This window comes from Crotalus tigris, unplaced genomic scaffold (genome assembly GCF_016545835.1).
Source record: "Crotalus tigris isolate CLP2741 ecotype Arizona unplaced genomic scaffold, ASM1654583v1 scf7180000017721.692284, whole genome shotgun sequence".
NCBI classification, from domain to species: domain Eukaryota; kingdom Metazoa; phylum Chordata; class Lepidosauria; order Squamata; family Viperidae; genus Crotalus; species Crotalus tigris.
Genome location: NW_024096590.1, coordinates 117,666 through 135,656, shown reverse-complemented (window position 1 = coordinate 135,656; position 17,991 = coordinate 117,666). Strand labels below are relative to the sequence as shown.

Below are 17,991 nucleotides of genomic sequence, written 5' to 3'. Positions count from 1 at the left end.
ACAATCCCAAAGTCAAGGGAATAGTCCAGCCAGAATGCCCAGGAGTTAGTTTCTCATTTTCCCTACACCTTGTCTCTGAGTTACTATGGAACTCAGTAGGATAGATTTACTGGAAGGAACCTTGGGGACATATTCTTACACTGGTCCAGCAGCAACTGGTCCTTCTCTGTACTATTTGTATGTCCTTGTGAAAAACCTAGGGTGGAATTGGAAGAGGAGGAAGTCTTTTTCAATCACCTACACGTGGTCCTTGACTTATGATCACAACGGAGTCCAAAATTTCCATTGCTAAGCACGACTGTTGTTAAGTGAGTTTTGCCCCATTTTATGACTTTTCTTGCCATAGGTGTTAAATGAATCACTACAGCTGTTAAGTGAATCATTAGGTCATTAAACAAATCAGGCTTCCCCCATTGACTTTGCTTGTCAGAAGCTGGCTAGGAAGGTTACAAATGTTGATCACATGACTCTGGGACAGTACAACTGTCATAAACACATGCCAGTTGCCAAGCTTCGAAATTTTGATCACATGACCATGGGGACACTGCAATGGTTGTAAATGTGAAAACAGTCATGTCACTTTTTTCTGTGCCATTGTAATTTTGAACGGTCATTAAATGAATGGTTGTAAGTGGAGGACTACCTGTAGTCACTTTGGTCACCTTTGAATTTGATGAACAAATGCAGAAGACCTAAATCAGGGGTAGGCAACCTTGACTTTTATGATTCGTGGACAACTCCCAGAATTCTTGAGCCAGCCATGTTGAGGTGAAAGGGTGAGGTTTCCAAGCTGAGCCATGCTGGCTCAGGAATTCTGGGAGTTGAAGTCCACAAGTCATAAATGAGCCAAGGTTGCCTACCCCTGGCCTAAACAGTCCTTTGAATACCACCTCTGAAAAAGATGATTGCTGGCTGATGGAGGATGTGGAGAGGTCCCCTAAAAGGGCCCAATATCTCCTCTAAACAGCAGGCCAGGGGCATTACTGGGGTTCAGCCTCCCAGAAATCCCTGCATCCTCTATCTCTGCCCTCTCCAGTCCCAGCCACCACTTGTCTTGTGTCGGAGGCTGCCTTGGCTTGAGGCACCTGCTCCAACAGCCGGCTAGCTCCAAGCCCGGCCGCATTCCTGGAGCCGAGGCCTGGAGACGCAGCTATCTGTTGAGCGCTCTCCTGTTCGAAGGCGAGATTCTTGCAAAGGACTCTGGCTGGAGTGCCGAGGGAAGCCCGCAGTGGTGAGCGGACAGGCATCCATCTGCGCCCAACTCCAGGAAAGCAAGAATCGACGGCGGCGGCGAGCGCTGAGGGGAAAAGTTAGCAAGCCAAGCTTTCCCATCGCCTGCAACGGCCCGGCCGCAGCAGAAAGCTCCCTCCTCGCACGCAAATCCCGCCCGGCTTAAATCGCGCCTTTCTTTTGCAAAACAATCGGGCGATTCTCTCTCGCTGGAAGGAACCACTTCGGTCGCCGAGGGGTATGCCCGGCTGGCTTCGGGGTGCCTTTTCCCAACCAATGCTTCCCGGATCGCCCCAAGAAGCGGCTCCCTCGCCACAGCAGAAGGACTGGCCGCGTGCCGGCTCCTTTCCTCCCCAGAAATCAGGAGGAGGCGCCGACCCCTCGCTCCCCCCCCCCAAGTCGCTTTACTCCCCGCCAAGTTCTACGCTGGCCCCTCCCCTCCTCGTGAGGTCACTTTTCAGCTGTCGCGGGGAAGGCTGCTTTCGCCGAGTTTGCCACGGGAAGGGCAGGGGGGCATTTTCGCCCCTCCGGGCAGGGCTCGTTTTTGGAGTCTCCGGGAGTCGCTCTCCGGAGGGGGTGGAGTCTGGGGGGGGATGTTGCTTTTGCAGAGCGATCGTGGCTGTACACGGTGGTGGGAACCCTTCCCCAGACTGGTAAGTTTTAGCCTGGAGTTCTTCCCCCCCCCAGCCTTGTTATGCTGGGTTTCCGGTGATGTGGATGCAAGTTCTGACGGCCGTTTATCAACCTAGTTACAATAGGCGTTCCCTTCCCTCTTCGCTATCCTGCGAGGGACCGTGTTTCTCGTTCCTTTGCTCGTTGGAGGAGAGAAGGAGTTCGGGGGAAGGGGTTTTTTTTTTTTTGCATCATCCTGGGGGGGGGGGTCTTTTGCCAAGTTGGACTTGGACACGTGACTGGAGGAAAGAGGGGTGGTCTTTCAAAGAGGTGGAGGGATTAGATCTGAGCCTGCCAGTGGTGGAAGGAGCTTCTCTTGGACTCCGCGGTAAAAGCATTCTTCGGTTTAAAATTTTAAAGGAACTAAAGGCGTGTTTTTAAACTAACCGTAAAAAACCTTCGCTTAATAAATAATACTGTTTGTAGGATTGCTACAGTAACGGCTGCTTTGTAAAAGCCTCCGTGTCTTATTTAAGAGACCTTCGCTGCACATCCTAACAGTTTGAGAATTGCTTACTAATCCATCCCTTCCCAGCCTCCCAGCTGTTTCTTTTCCTCCCTGTCTGCGCATTCAGGGAGCCGAGTGGCATTTTAAAGGGACGCTGGACTCTGATTCCAGAAGAGCGATGTCATTAAAACTCAGCACCGTATTCCTATCTGGGATAGGAGTCACTGTTGGAGAAAAGGAGATTTCTGCAGATGTTTTTGTTTACAAGCACATGAAGCCACAGCCAAAATAGGATGACCCATTTGGTTTAGCTGCAGGTCGAAACGTGGCACATAGTCTCTTTGAGAAGTTTAAGCATTGACTTAGTAAACTGAGGCTCCTAGTAGGTAAGCGTGACAGCTTAATTCCAGTAACTTCATGCTTGCTATGCTTTCATACTGCCTTCTCCCTCATTCAGTGAACTTTAATGTTTTGCTAGCTACACATGGATTTTTGAGGTGCTTCCTTGGAAGGAAATATGTGTGATTTGTGGGGCCAACCGCTTAATACTTATTTTATGCTACCCTGTCAGGCTTGGGATGACCTAGTAGATTTTAGAAATTCTTTCTTTGCATAATTGGATAGATATTTGTGGAGAAAAAGTAATTTTAAAACAGGAATAACCTGTAGCTATATATGAAATATATAACCCTAAAACTTCAGAACTAAACTTGTCCATTTGATTATCTTGCACAGGAGATGAGAAAGCCTCCTTGCAAATGCATTTCTGAGGGACAGGGTTGTTTTAAAAATGCAAAAAATAAGTAAATAAATCTTTTTTTTTGTTTTCCCCTCATTGCCCTTCCCCCCCAAAAGTCTGATGCCATATTTACAGAGAATTTTTATTTGCCAAAGTGCAACTAAAGTAGGATTATACCCCTGAAGTAGGGATTTCCTGAACCCCTGAAGACCAATGTTTGTCTGCACTGATTGTTTGAGCAGTGTCAGAAATGCTGAAAAGGGAAATAAATAGTTAAGTAAAAGTGAGGTTGTCAGCTGAAAAAGTTGAGTAGAAGTAGAGATGATCCTGCAGAGAAATAAAGGAATGTATTATAAGCCAGTGGGGCTGTAGTACGCTGGATTACTGGGTATCTTAAATTGCCTACATTTCCTTGCCTTGCTCCCCTCTTGAAATAAGACCCATCTGAACAATGATGGATACCATCCCCCCTGAAGCTGGGAAGGGAGCCCAGAAGTTCTGGCTCCCACTTTTACCTTCTGCTCCAATTAACAAGGCTTCCCCTTTTCCCAACAGAGCTGGGAATAAGACTCCGAACTCCTGGCGGAGGACCAGATTTCAATAGCCGTTGAATTTAAATGTCCCAATAAACTTCCACGGGGATGAGAGGAGAGATTCCAGTTTGAATGCATAAACGTTGGCTCGGATTTGCTGCGATGATCGCTGCCAGATTTGGTTAGAGGGCCGAGGAGTGAGACATTTTGTCAATACTAACTGGGGTGGGGAGATTACTCACACTTGTATCATGGGGGACCATTTAACTCTTGAGCGATAAGAGTAAAGAAAGGAAGGATTTAGGAATTCAGGGTGAAGAAATAAGGTGGTTGGGCCCATGTGAACCTAGGGGGTGCCACACTGGACTAGTAGACCAAATGACCCATCTAGCCCAGCCCTTTTTTTTGGCGACCAGGACCATCTCCCAACTTGTGTCTTTCATGTCTTACGACATAGAGTCCTGGATTCCCAGCCACTTTTCATGCAGGTAGTCCTCAACTTAAGTCACAACTGAGCCCTTTGCTAAGTGAGACAGTTAAGTGAGTTTTGCCCCACTTTACACCCTTTCTTGCCATAGTTGTTAAGTGAACCATTGCAGTGGTTAAGTTAATAACCTGGTTGTTAAGTGAATCTGGCTTCCCATTGACTTTGCTTGTCAGAAGGTCGCAAAAGGTGATCACATGACCCCGGGACACAGCGTAAATATGAGTCAGTCATATTTATATTCATATGCCAAGCATCTGAATTTTGATCATGTGACCACAGGGATACTGCAGTGAAAGTAAGTGTGAAAAAAAAGGTCGTAAGTCACTTTTTAAAAAATCGCTGTTGTAACTTCGGACAGTCACAAAACGAACTGTTGTAAATCGAGGACTAGCTGTATAGCTGCAGTGCTTGGGAATTCCAGGAGGGCAAGCATGAAGAACTGCTGCATTTGGGCAACAGTCTGTAGAAAGCTAGATAATTTGTCATCAATGTTTGCTGGAGAATTGATATTTTAACCAAACCTCTTCCATAAAAGTTTTCATGTCGTTTTGTTTGTTCGTTTAAAATATTTATATAACTATCTTCCAACCAACTCCAGACAGCTCCCAGCTCTGGACATTTTGCCATTTCTGTGTTTCCTCTGTTCTTCAACATTATCCTCTCCATTTCTTTTAACCAGCTACCAATCCCAAGTGGAACTGTACTAGGGATGTAAAGCCATACTCTTATCTCTCTCTGCCCCAGATCTCCTTCACTTGTAGGGCTGTTGTTCAATATCCTAACGGGGGGGGGGGGAGAGAAGAAAGTGGCAAAGAAACATGACATGCAGCTGCATTGGGGGTAATGTCAGGGATGGGAAGAACCAGCATCATGAATAATACCAAGTGCCTCATGCCAAGGCAATTGCTTGTGGCTTCATTATATCCATTTTACCTTTTTGACATTTTGTCAAATAAATGCAGTTCATAATAAAATCCCTACAGTGGAGATTCCAGGTGTACCAGCATCTTTGCTTTCCCTGTGTACTTCTAGACCTGTCAGAGACACTGGGCAGAAAGAATGATGGACATAGCAGGAAACACCTCCCGGAGCCAGGACCTCGCCAAAATTCAGAAAAAGGCTCCACTTCCTGTGATTGCCTGTCAAATGATGAGGGGTGAAAGAACCGCCTATCTTTAGGGTCAGGGTTGTGGGGCACCATAGGAGAAAGGGAAACAATGATGAGGTGGGCAGGATTGGATTTTGGGGCAACTTTGAAGATAAGCCTCAAACCATATTCAGGTTTTCTTAAAAGTCTAACCTGAACAATCTGAAGAAGATTTGGGGCTGGGTTCACACACCACGCTAAGTTAATATAGGTAGTCCTTGATTTACCACTCCAATTAAGCCCCAAATTTACATTGCTGAGGAAGACAATTGTTAACTGAATTTTTGATCCATTTTACAACCTTTCTTGCCACAGTTAAGTGAATCGCTGTAATTGTTAAATTAGTAACCCGTTTGTTAAGTGAATCTGGCTTCCCTCATTGACTTTACTTGTCAGAAGGTTGCAAAAGGTGATCACATGAACCTGGGATACTACAACCATCGTAAATATGAGCCACTTGCCAAGCATCCAAATTTTGATCATGTGCCGCAATGGTCATAAGTGTGAAAAATGGTCATAAATCACTTTTTTTTCCACTGCCATTGCAAATTTGAACGGTCTCCCTAAATCAGTGGTTCTCAACCTGTGGGTCGGGACCCCATTTGGGGTCGAAGGACCATTTCATTGGGGTCGCCAAACAACACAGTCCGCCATTTTTTCCCCTTTTCCTTAGCTGTGCTACCCCCTTTTATTCTATTGGCTTTTGAAAGCCAATAGAATAGACTCTCTTGAATAGAGTCTAATTCTATTGGCTTTCAAAAGCCAATAGGAATTGTCCAGGCTGTTCTCTGCCCTGCTGAGCCTGCCAAAAATCCCATTCTGCAAACGGTGCTGCACCAGTTGAGTAGTCCTTGACTTACAACTGGTTGGGGGTCGCGGCATTAAAAAGGTTGAGAACCATTGCCCTAAATGGTTGTAAGTCGAGGACTACATTACAAAACAAATTTACAATGGGTTACATAACATATGTCAGCCAGATCTTGGTTCTAATTGTGCAACTTTGGGAAGAGGAGTTTGGGTGGGCTTGAGTCTTCTAGGATTCTCTTCACGCCCTAACAGAATTCTCTTTTCTAGGCTGCTTTTCCCATTTGGATGGCTCTGGCAAGCTGAGCTGTTTCCTGCTCGTAAGCATGGATCTGACCTTGCCACTACCGGTTGCTGTTACTTTTGATCCCCGGGGTTTTAATCAAGGGGCAGCCGAGCCCACGGAGCCCGCCTTGGACCCTTGCAGTCTCCTTTCAGAAAGGCACTATGAAGTGGTGCCCTGCGTGGTTTGTGCTCTCTGCTGCATTTTTGGAGTGGCTTACTGCTGTTTTGGTGAGTAGAGGGGAAAGGGACGTTTTTGTTGCAAGCGCCTTTCAAGGTTTGCCACCTGCTTCTTAAATGATCCCCAGCTCCTCTTTTCTTAACAGCGCCCCCCCCCCCCAGGTAATAAGGATTGTTTTGATTTGAACAAATATCTTTCTATAGAGCAGGAATGTAGAAGGTTTGAATGGTGCTTCTGGAGCACCTGGAAAACATCTTGGCCATCGAAAGGCAAGGTGTACATTTTCCTGTTGACTGAAACTTTTATACATAGAAGCTCCAGCTGGATGTGTAATGCTTGGCAGCTCCAGGTCCAAAATAGTTTCTAGAGCATTATTTGCATATTCCTGAGATGCACACATTATTTACAAGTAATAGGCAAAATATTTTATCTAGCTTATCAGATAGATCTCCCTGGGTCGGGCATCAAATATGCCACAGCTTGGAAGATGATAAAGCAAAGCTTTTGTTTCCAGTTTCATGTATTATCTTTCCAGTCACTGAAATTATTGTTACCTGCCTTGCCAGTGAGTCTATGTTAGCAGAGTTGCTGCCTGATTTCCATACCTATTAAGACAACAGCTCCCAGAATTCCCAGCAAGCATCATTAACAGCTGGGGAAGGAATCTAAGGTTATGCTTTCTCCATGATTTCATGCCTTGCTCTCATAAGGAAGGAAAACTTTATGGTATGTCTTTAGGCTGTATGCCCAAAATTTAGTGAAATGGAGACCGTCTTGCAGTTTCTGAATTTTTTTTTGTTGAATTGATAATAACACTGTGGGGTCCTTGTGCTCTCTGAGCTTGGTTGCTTTCTTGCCGTGTTTTTATAACCCAACGAAGTAACACCATCAGCTTTAATTGTCTTCATTTTTAATAGAATAACTGAGTTGGAAGGGACCTTAGATGTCTTCTAATCCAACCCCCTGCTAAGGCAGGACTTTCTATATCATTTCAGACAAATGGTTTAGTAATAGTAATAGTAGTAAAGTTGGAAGGGACCTTGGAGGTACTAGAATAAGCCCCATTTCCTTCTAGCACTGATGATGTTACCTAGTTGTGTCATGAAACATTTGCAAGAAAAAAAATCAAGCTCTGAGAGTACCAAGGACCCCACTGTTCAGCCCTGAGCTATAAATATTCTCTTCTGTGGGAGTGGAAGACCTGCTGTGTTGCTTTTCAGTGTGCCTCATATCCATCTTAAAAGAAACCAGAAGAAGAGTGGGAATGCTAATTTGTTACCTCTCAGAAAGTTGCAGCTAGGTACAAGTACATGGGAATGGGTGCAGATTAGTTAATATAGCAAACCGAAGTGAAGCAAGAAAGACACAGAATGGACTGGGGTAGAAGAGGTAGTCTTCCTTTGGTTTTTTCTTCAGTTTTTAATTAAATTTTATATTATAAATATAAATGAAAATAAAGTAGTAGGGAAATGGAGAAGGGAAAAAGAGGAAAAGAGAAGTGTGGGGTAGGGGAAAAAGAAGAAAAAAGTGTTAATGTCCAACTTTTTGCACTGCAATAGAATAAAAATAATAGGGTTCAGCTTCAACGTTTTACTTTTACATACTTAGTTTACTAGCCACTTCTATAACAACAGACTTACCTAATCAGCAAATCCCCAAAATCACTTATTTTTTTTCTGTCTCAAGCACCAAACTGTAAAAGGGTTTAAGTACAGTAGAGACAAAACTAGATGTTTTCTTTGATTAAAGCAATAAATATGACTACCTCTGCAAGCTCCATCAGTTTTTCCATCCTTTCTTCCACTGTGAGAATTGGAGATGATGCTCATCTTGAAGAAAAACAAAACCATCTTTTTAAAATTATCCATTCTGTTTGCTACTTCATTTGGAGTGAATAGTGAGAGTAAAAATTATCTTTTATTCTTATTCTCTTGACCTATAACCCAGAAAAGAATCACTAAAAGAGGCTGTTGTTTTGAAGTCATCAGTTACATTTCCCACTTTTCAACACATGCTTCCATCGAGCTAAATAACCAAGCTCCAGTGAGCACAGTGTCCTTCATGTCTTTCAAATAACATCAAGTGCCAAAAATTATTTTGTAGTAATAATGATAGCAGCAAGTCCTCGTTGCAAATTGCATGAATCCTTTGTTCTAAATAATTATGACAAAAGGGCAATTTAAAAAAAAAAACCCAGCTGATTTGTCTGGGCATTTTTCTTACTATTGAGGATTTGCTGAACCATCATGAGTATTTGGATGTAATGTTTCTGCAGTTGCCCTCTTAATCTATCCTCCTATTTGTAAACAATTTGCCTTTGTTCACTTGCCTTGGTAGTCTTATTTCATTCTTTCCTGTCAATAGGCTATCGGTGTTTCAAGGCCATCATGTTCCTCTCCGGTCTCCTCTTTGGCTCCGCTGTGATCTTTCTGCTTTGCTATAAGGAGCGTATCTTGGACACCCAGCTCAGCTTGGAGGTCAGCGCTGGCATTGCCCTGGGCATCGGAGTCTTGTGTGGCTTGGTTACTATGCTGGTGCACTCTGTGGGGTTGTTTCTGACAGGGCTTCTGCTTGGCTTGCTGGTGGCCACGGCTGGACTGGTAGCCACCGAGCCTTTCTACAAACTGCCCAACGGGTGGATCCCTGCTGGGTCCCTGCTGGGCTTGTCCCTCTTAGGTGCTGTCTTGGCGTTGCGCTGGCAGAAGGTCCTCACGGTGATCTCCACAGCGGTGTTTGGGGCTGCTGTTCTGACTCTCTGCTTGGACTACACGGTGGAGAACCTGGCTTTGGGCCACCATGTCTATGACCGCCTCCGTCTGGCCCCTTCCTCCCTGCTCTGCTGGTGTGGCTGGGCAGTGCTGGCTACCTGGCCTGCCCTTGCCTTGATGGGCATCCTGCTGCAGTGGAAAGTGACTGCTGAAGGTTTCTCCCACACAGACGGTGAGTGAAAATCTTGGATCTGACTGAAAGAGTAGGCCTAGCTGGATATGGAGCTCTTAGGAAGTAACAGAACGTCTCATTTCTTTTCTTGCCATTTTTCTTTCCCTCTCTCCCCACTGAATATATCCCTCTACACACACACACACACACACACACACACACACACACATTTTTATGTGTATATTTTATATTTTATGTATACATGCATTTATGACTTGTCACACAAAGCTACAGTGCACGTAGTTCTTTGATCACACCATGCAAATATGATGTGCTATAATGCATACTTAGTTAAATACTTGCCCCTTACCCATGGTGTAACAAAAGTTAAATTAGAACAGGTAGTCCTAGATCAGGGGTAGGCAACCTTGGCTCTTTTATGACTCATGGACTTCAGCTCCCAGAATTCCTGAGCGAGCCATGCTGAGGAGAAATGGAGAGGTTTCCAAACTGAGCCATGCTGGCTCAAGAATTCTGGGAGTTGAAGTCCACGAGTCATAAAAGAGCCAAGGTTGCCTACCCCCGTCCTAGATTTACAACCATTTATTTAGTGATCGTTCAAAGCTACAATGGCATTGAAAAAAGGGACTTACAACCATTTTTCACACTTTCAGCTGTTGCAGCATCCCCAAGGTCACATGATCAAAATTCAGACACTTGGCAACTGGCATGTGTTGATGACTGTTGCAGTGTCCCAAGGGTCACGTGATCACCATTTGTAACCTTCTCAGCTGGCTTCCGACAAGCAAAATCAATGGGAGAGGCCAGAATCACTTAATGGTCGCATATATCACTTAACAATTGCAGTGATTCCCTTAAACTGTGGAAGAAAAGTTGTAAAATGGGACAAAACTCACTTAACAACTGTCTTGCCTAGCTATGGAAACTTTGACCTCAATTGTGGTTGTGAGTTGAGGACTACCTGTAAATGCAGGCATAAAAGAAGATTGTGTAAAGATTTTGAGGTTAATATTGTGGTATCGGGGGGGGGGAGAGAAAGGTGAAATTAATATATAGCTAATTGAGGGAGGACGTGAAGAAATTGCTTCTGTCTTTTCTCTTGATCTGTAAGGAAGCTGAGATTTTCATAATCTTAAAAATGTACAGTAGTGGCCAAAACTGTGGAAATCTTTTGGGAAAAGTGTATTTTTGAGGTTTGATGGCTAATAACAGCACTTTTTTTTGGAGTAGTACCATAAAATTATATATCAATGGAAAGATAATGTAATCAAGAATGTAATGTAACATAGTTTGTTCAATTATCTGTACTGTATTCTATGAAAAGTTATAGCCAAATAACCAGAAAAAGGAAGCACAACTTGCTTAGGTTGATATCAGGTAGCTTTCCTTCATCTGATTGTAGCCAATGAGCATGAGTGTTTAGAGAGCCAATCGGGTGTCATCTTGTTTTTGCAATGAGCCAATCAGATCACAGTAGGATTCAGTTATTGATGTTATGTATTGAAGCTGAGAAGAGGATATTTGTCAGTGTGTTATGTGATTGCTATCAAGTTGGTTGGTTGTTTTTTTTTCTTTCATTTAGTGAGCTTGTAAAACGTAATAACATAAAGTAATGGTGCAAAGAATTGGCTGGTTGCCCAGAAAGCGATGTAAAATAGTATTATTAAGTGAACAAGGCTACAGTTATAAAGAAATTAGAAGAAAAATGGGCGGAAACCTAACCAAAGGTAGCATTTCTACTGTTGCACTTTTCCCAAAAGCATAATAGCAACAGAACAGATTTCTTTAGCCTTTCTGCTCTTGAAGGAGATGGAGGAAGGAAGGAGTAGGAGACAAGACAAACTCTCAGTATACAGGTAGTCGTCGACTTACAACAGTTCATTTAGTGACCGTTCAAAGTACAATGGCTCTGAAAAATGTGACTTATGACCATTTTTCACAGTTACAACCTTTGCAGCATCCCCATGATCCTGTGATCAAAATTCAGATGCTTGGCAACTGGTTCATGTTTACGACCGTTGCTGTGTCCCAAGGTCATGTGATCACCTTTTGCGACCTTCTGAAAAGCAAAGTCAATGGGGAAACCAGATTCACTTAACAACCGGGTTACTAACTTATTAACTGCAGTGATTCACTTAACACAGTGTTTCTCAACTTTGACAATTTTAAGGCATGTGGACGTCAACTCCCAGAATTCCACAGCCAGCATTGCTGGCTGTGGAATTCTGGGAGTTGAAGTCCACATGCCTTAAAATTGTCAAGGTTGAGAAACACTGACTTAACAACTGAGGCATGCAAGCTCATAAAATGGGGCAAAGCTCCTTTAATAAATGTCTTACTTAACAGCAGAATTTTTTGGCTCAATTGTGGTCATAAGTTGAGGACTACATGTACAAGTGAGAGGCTATAGTCTGAATCAAAGCTTCCCTTTCAAGCTATCATTTTCTCCCAGAATGGGGCTGGGCTAGGCAGGTTCTATAAGGGATTTTAAGCTAAGTCTTTATCATCCAGTCTCATGTCTCTTTTCTGTGGCCTAGTGGTCCTGAATCGGCGCCAGAAGCAATTACAACTCTTACGGATTCGACAGCGGGAAGCCAAAAAGAGGCAGTGCCAAGTTCCACAAGAAGGCTCCTACCGGCACAAGGCTGGTGCCATCAAACGCTGCACCGGAGACGTCCTCGCACCAGTGAGTGGCTGCGGCCAATGGCTGCTTAGCCCCTTCATCCCTGAGCTTCTAGAAAGCCGATCCCACCATCTCAACCAATGGGACCTCCCAAACTTTGTCCAGAATGGCTTTGGGGTGCCAAAAATAATAACGGTGATCAACTTTTGTGCCTGTTTGGGAATCTCTTTCCTACGAAGACTTGCTTGTCTTCTTCATTGCCTTTGCAGTTCCAGATGATCTACTTTCTTACCCAGATTTTTATTTCATTTTTTATTTGTGCTGCAATGAGCCTTACATCTACATCATCTGCATCTGCATCTGCATCTACATCTACATCTACATAAACATACACATAACATATACATATACATATACATATACATATACATATACATACCGTGTTTCTCGGAAAGTAAGACCCAACTGGAAAATAAGCCCTAGCATATTTGTCAGGATGCTCGTAATATAAGCCCCACCCCCAAAATAAGCTCCAGTTAAGACGGACGCATTTAGTACTGTATTTCCCCGAATATAAGCTCTTACAGGAAAATAAGCCCTAATGTGTCTTTTGGGGCAAAAATTAATATAAGATCCCGCCTTATTTTCAGGAAAACACGGGTACACACACACACACAAACACACATGTTCAATAACACAACCCTCTTTCTCAGCTCAACCTCCCTCACAGGGCTGCTGCTGTGGGGAAAATAGGAGGAGGAAGGAGTATTATGTACAACATGTTTGCTGCCTTGGACACTTACAAATCAATAATGGCAGGATAAAAACCTAATAAATAATACATAAAATAAAAATGGTCCTTGACTTACAACCATTCGCAGCACTTAAAAAAGCCACAAGTGTTGCAGCTTCCCCATTGTCACATGATCAACATTTGGACGCTTGGCAACTGGTTCATATTTATGATGGTTGCAGTGGTCCCGGAGTCATATGATCGATCCCCTTTTGCGACCTTCTGAGAAGGCAAGTCAAAGGGGTAGCCAAACGCACTTAACCGCCATGTTACTAACTTAACAACTGCGGTGATTAACAACTACAACAAGAAAGGTCGTAAAATGGGGCAAAACTCACTTAGCAAAGGCAAGTTTGGGCTCAATTGTGGTCGTAAGTCAAGGACTACCTGTCATCGCATTGTCCATCCTATCGTTCTGCCTTTGGAAGCCCTTCCTCACATCAAAAGTCACCAGAGTGAGGTACTTTAAAAAACGTGATCGAGTTCCTAGTGTGACACCTCCACGTCCCAGCCGGTCCCTGCTTATTCCAGAGAATGCATGATTCCCATTTCCTGAGCTAATCTCTCTGACTCATTTTCCATTTGCTTCCCAAAGAGTTACATCCAGAGCCTGCGGGACCGTCAGCACTTGGGAACTGGCACCTCCTTGAGCAACCTCAGCACAAGCGCTCATACCACAGTGGACCTGGATTATGACTCTGGCTCTACCGTCCCCCTCACCACACCACAAGGTTGCCTCTGAAGGATACGTGGGTATGTGTGTGTTTGTGACGTTGCTGCATTGTCTTCTTCCCCTTCTGCTTTTAGCAGAGTCAGAGCACAAAGCTGGCCCGGGGTTCTGAATATGTTCTCTCCTGTCTGCAAACATCTTTGGATAGCCCACTATATATTTTTTAAGATTGATTTTCAAGGGTTCAAACTAGATGGGTCTGTCTCCTTTCCTTTCTTTGGGAAGGGCCCTGGGTGACTTAAAGGAGAAAGGATTTAAGGAACACACATTAATGTATTTCTGTTTTATCAATGAAGGCAGGACACCAGTTTTCTTTAGAAGGTCTTGATAGCTACCTCTGAATTTTGCCAGAATAAATTGGCAAATGTCCAGGTTGGCTGTCGCTGTCTTTGAAGCTGATTTTGTCTCTTATCTCAACACTAAGCCATAGTTGTGTCCTTCTCTTGACTGAGAAGGCTGTTCGTTCTACTTTGCAGCAAATCTGAAGCAAGCATTTTTTGGCCTCGATAAACTGCCCTTTGTAGAGACTTAACTCAGGGGTAAAATACAACTACATGGTAGCCTACGATGGTTTCTTGCAATAGAAATGCATGGCACACAGGTTCTGATTTGCGATACTTCTCCTTCAAGATGTTGCCATTTTTTGTATGTGTGCCGTACGAGAGATTTACCGTATTTAGTTTATCTTTTCTCTAGAGCAGGGGTAGGCAACCTTGGCTCTTTTATGACTTGTGGACGTCAACTCCCAGAATTCCTGAGCCAGCATGGGACCATGCTGGCTCAGGAATTCTGGGAGTTGACGTCTACGAGTCTTTTATGACTATAAAAGACGTCTACAAGTCTTTTATGACTATAAAAGAGCTGAGGTTGCCTACCCCTGCTCTAGAGCAATTAAAGTTGCTTGTATCAAGAAGGGAAAACTACTCTCGTATCCTCTCCTTAATCTAAGATCCAAACTGGACCTTTCGAAGCCATAATCGGACATTCACTCTTGCCACAATTATGGTCACCTGTGATGCCCCAGAATATTCTAAAAAGGTCCTCAGCAATTTCAAAATGTAATCCTGCATTTTTTTTAAAAAATATTAAGTGTTCACAAGATGTCAGCTTTTTCTCTGAAATCTATTTGACCTTAAGGTTGTGATTGAAACTATTTGGTCACTCTCATTATTGCACAAATCACCTCTTGAAGATTGCTAAAGCTAGCCAACAGGGAGAGTAGTAACGTTCTTACTAGCCCAGCCTTTCCATATTCCCTCCACAGATGTGATCGTGCCATCATATCTACTTCAGTGAATGGAAGAAGGATGGCAAGATCGTGTCTGGGGAGAGAAGGATCTTCTGTGGTCCTTCCGATACTGAATTTTGACCTAACTAAGCATCGAAAAACTTCACGGATGTTGTAGTCCATCATCTGGATAGCCACAGGTTTCCTAATCTCTGTTGTGGTAAAGACTGACCAGCAGGGCTATGAAATGTATGGGAGGAGGGGCTTATATTTGCAGAACAGGCTACCTTCTTAAGATGTTCACCTTTACTAAGTTGGTGATGGTGAATATAAATAAACTGGGATGTAGCAAGAAAGTGATTGCACTTCTTCCACCCTTGTAACCCCCAAAGGAATGAATGCCAAATAAAACTGGTATTATTATTTGGAGTGCCTTTTCTAGCATGTATAGAGCCATATGTGCTTTGGAATGATTCCGAATTTAACTCGACAATGGTGCTTTTAAGAACATGTACATAAGGATTAAAAAAAAAACAAAAGTCCTAACCCTTGAACTCTTAACTGGGTAAGCTAATTCACCTGATTTTCAAATCCTGCTTTTTTTAAAAAAAAAAAAAAATTCAAATTCACTCTGTGTGCATAGGTTCAAATCCTGTTCAGGAAACCTTTTTGTTATTGTGATTGTTTCCTATGAAATGTTTGTTACTGTTTTGTAACTGTTCCTGTTTATAAAATTTAACACAAATACTCTTGTGTTACGCAGTTTGTCTCCATCACATCAGTTCTTGGGGGATGAATTAACCTCACGTTTTGGATGGTCCTTACAAAGGCAAAAAGTTATCACTGTTTCCACCCATCTCTGGTATTCAGAAGTGTAGGAGTTAAGTGGTCCTCTGAGTTTGGTTGTTTTCTTGCGGATGTTTTATTACCAAACTAGGCAACGTAATCAATGCTAGAAGAGGCAAAGAAACCTACCTGACCCATTCTCAAAGCTGTTCTGGTTGCTTGTGCCTGGCATCACCCTAGATATATTAGAAGTAGTAAGTTCTGCTAAGGCTTTGATCATCATGGTGTCCCTAGGGCAGGGGTAGGCAACCTTGGCTCTTTTATGACTCGTGGACTTCAACTCCCAGAATTCCTGAGCCAGCCATGCTGAGGGGAAAGGGAGAGGTTTCCAAGCTGAGCCATGCTGGCTCAGGAATTCTGGGAGTTGAAGTCCACGAGTCATAAAAGAGCCAAGGTTGCCTACCCCTGCCCTAGGGCAACTGTAGCAAATATCTTATTTAAAAACCGATATAAGAAAGGTAGGAAAAAGAGGATACTTCTGCAGAGTTAAATAGGAATGTGTAACTAAACTTCTGAACTTCATCTGCCTTTCTCCACTAATATTCAAATGAATGGATGAAAGGAAGCGTTTGCTCTGCAGCTCATAACACCTGTCTTATGTTCTGCATCCCAGTTAAAGCAGCATCTGGCTTTGGTCCACATTTAATCTCAATATGCCAGATGGGCTTCTCTTTGATCAGCTTATTCAGCTCCTACTGGCACTGTTAAATTAAAAAATGTTACTAATTTTTTCCCCTAGTGGTTCCCCATTTCTGCAGTGCCATGCAGCTTTATCACTGTCATGCACAAAGGCTACTCCATAGGAAGGAAAATAATTGGATTGTCTTAACCCAATTGAGAGGAGGAAGCGGAATAGGAAATCAAGGGAACTTGAAAGATGTCATTATAAGGAGGGGTTCTTAATGAAATGCTATCAGGACCCACAAGAGGCTAGGCCTTGGGTTCCCCTTATAAGACAGAGGAGCTAGTTTAATTGAAGCATTGTGGGATATTTAAATGGCTACTTTCTGCTTTCATAAGAACAGGATAAGCCTCAGGATAAACAATATTTCCTCATACATTGATTTATTTATTCTGAAACTACTCCAGTCTTATCTCCAATCTGAATTGTGATATGGAACCATGCTCAATTTTATATTGCTGGCCCTAATTTCCCAATCACCCTGAGTTTTCTTGCCTCCTTGTTTTGGGGAATTACTGCTAAGTATGTGTGTATATATGTGTGCATGTATACTGGCGGTCCTCGACTTACAACAGTTCATTTAGTGACCAAAGTTACAACGGGTCTGAAAAATGTGACTTATGACTGTTTTTCACAGTTACGACCTTTGCAGCATCCCCATGATCACGTGATCAAAATTCAGATGCTTGGCAACAGGTTCATATTTATGACCGTTTGATCACCTTTTGTGACCTTATGACAAGTTAAGCCAATGGGGAAGCCAGATTCATTTAACAACTGGGTTACTTATCAATGGCAGTGATTCATTTAACAACTATGGCAAGAAAGGTCATAAAATGGGGCAAAACTCACTTAACAAATGTCTCATTTAACAACAGAAATTTTGGGCTCAGTTGTGATCATAATTTGAGGACTATCTGTACATGCGTGTGCAGAAAATCCAGAATGTGGTCAGGAGCCAAGAATCCCCATTATGAAACTGCAGCAAATCGACTCTGGTCCCCTCTTAATTATAAAACTAGATTATAAAAACTAAGCACAAACTAGTAGCCGCCAGCCCAAAACTTAAGTTGGTTAGACATTCTCTCCCACTTGTCAAGTGTTCTGCTTATAATGTTTTAGGATCTGATCATCAGCCAGTTCTTTACCCTTGCAAAAGTGTTTTGTCTGATTGTGTATTAAATTTGAAGCAGGCTGCAGGATTCCTTATTATAGTCCTCATGTCTGTTTGCAATGTGGAGCAGATACACATCTGTAATGTTTTTACACGCATGTCCCTAAGCTTAATGTTTCAGAAACTTTTGGAACGCTCCAACATAAGTGCAAAAAAAGAAACACTACTCTGTTTAATACTGTTATTAATAAAACTAGACTTCCCTCCAGATTAGGGCAACAGTAATTTCACTGTTTTATGTGATGGACGTGTGATTGAGCCAATTGTAGTTGTTGAAGATTTATGAGGGATCATTAAATTATGGAGTTGGAAGGAATCACAATGATCACATACCCAGTTTGGTACAGTGGCTAAGGTGCTGGCTTAGAAACCAGGGGATTCTTGAGTTCTTGTCTCACTTTAGGCATGAAAGCCGATTGGGTGACTTTAGACCAGTCACTCTCTCTCAGCCCAACACAGCTCGCAGGGTAGTGGTTGGGGGAGAATAGGAG

General features: G+C 43.1%; 1 protein-coding gene across 2 annotated transcripts; it reads left to right on the top strand.

The window, feature by feature from the left end:
- The first annotated feature begins 1,369 nt into the window (after nt 1-1,369).
- On the top strand, nt 1,370-15,545 carry LOC120306142 (transmembrane protein 198-like). 2 transcript variants are annotated; one of them, XM_039338833.1, is made up of 6 exons: nt 1,370-1,468; nt 6,331-6,573; nt 8,888-9,463; nt 11,962-12,110; nt 13,436-13,593; nt 14,835-15,545. In XM_039338833.1, exons 2-5 carry the CDS (start codon nt 6,387-6,389, stop codon nt 13,580-13,582), a joined length of 1,059 nt encoding a protein of 352 aa, XP_039194767.1. In that variant the 5' UTR covers nt 1,370-1,468; nt 6,331-6,386; the 3' UTR covers nt 13,583-13,593; nt 14,835-15,545. The 2 variants fall into 2 exon arrangements, with proteins under 2 accessions (XP_039194767.1, XP_039194765.1); XM_039338831.1 differs by lacking the exon at nt 1,370-1,468 and adding an exon at nt 1,499-1,883.
- Nucleotides 15,546-17,991: the final 2,446 nt, after the last annotated feature.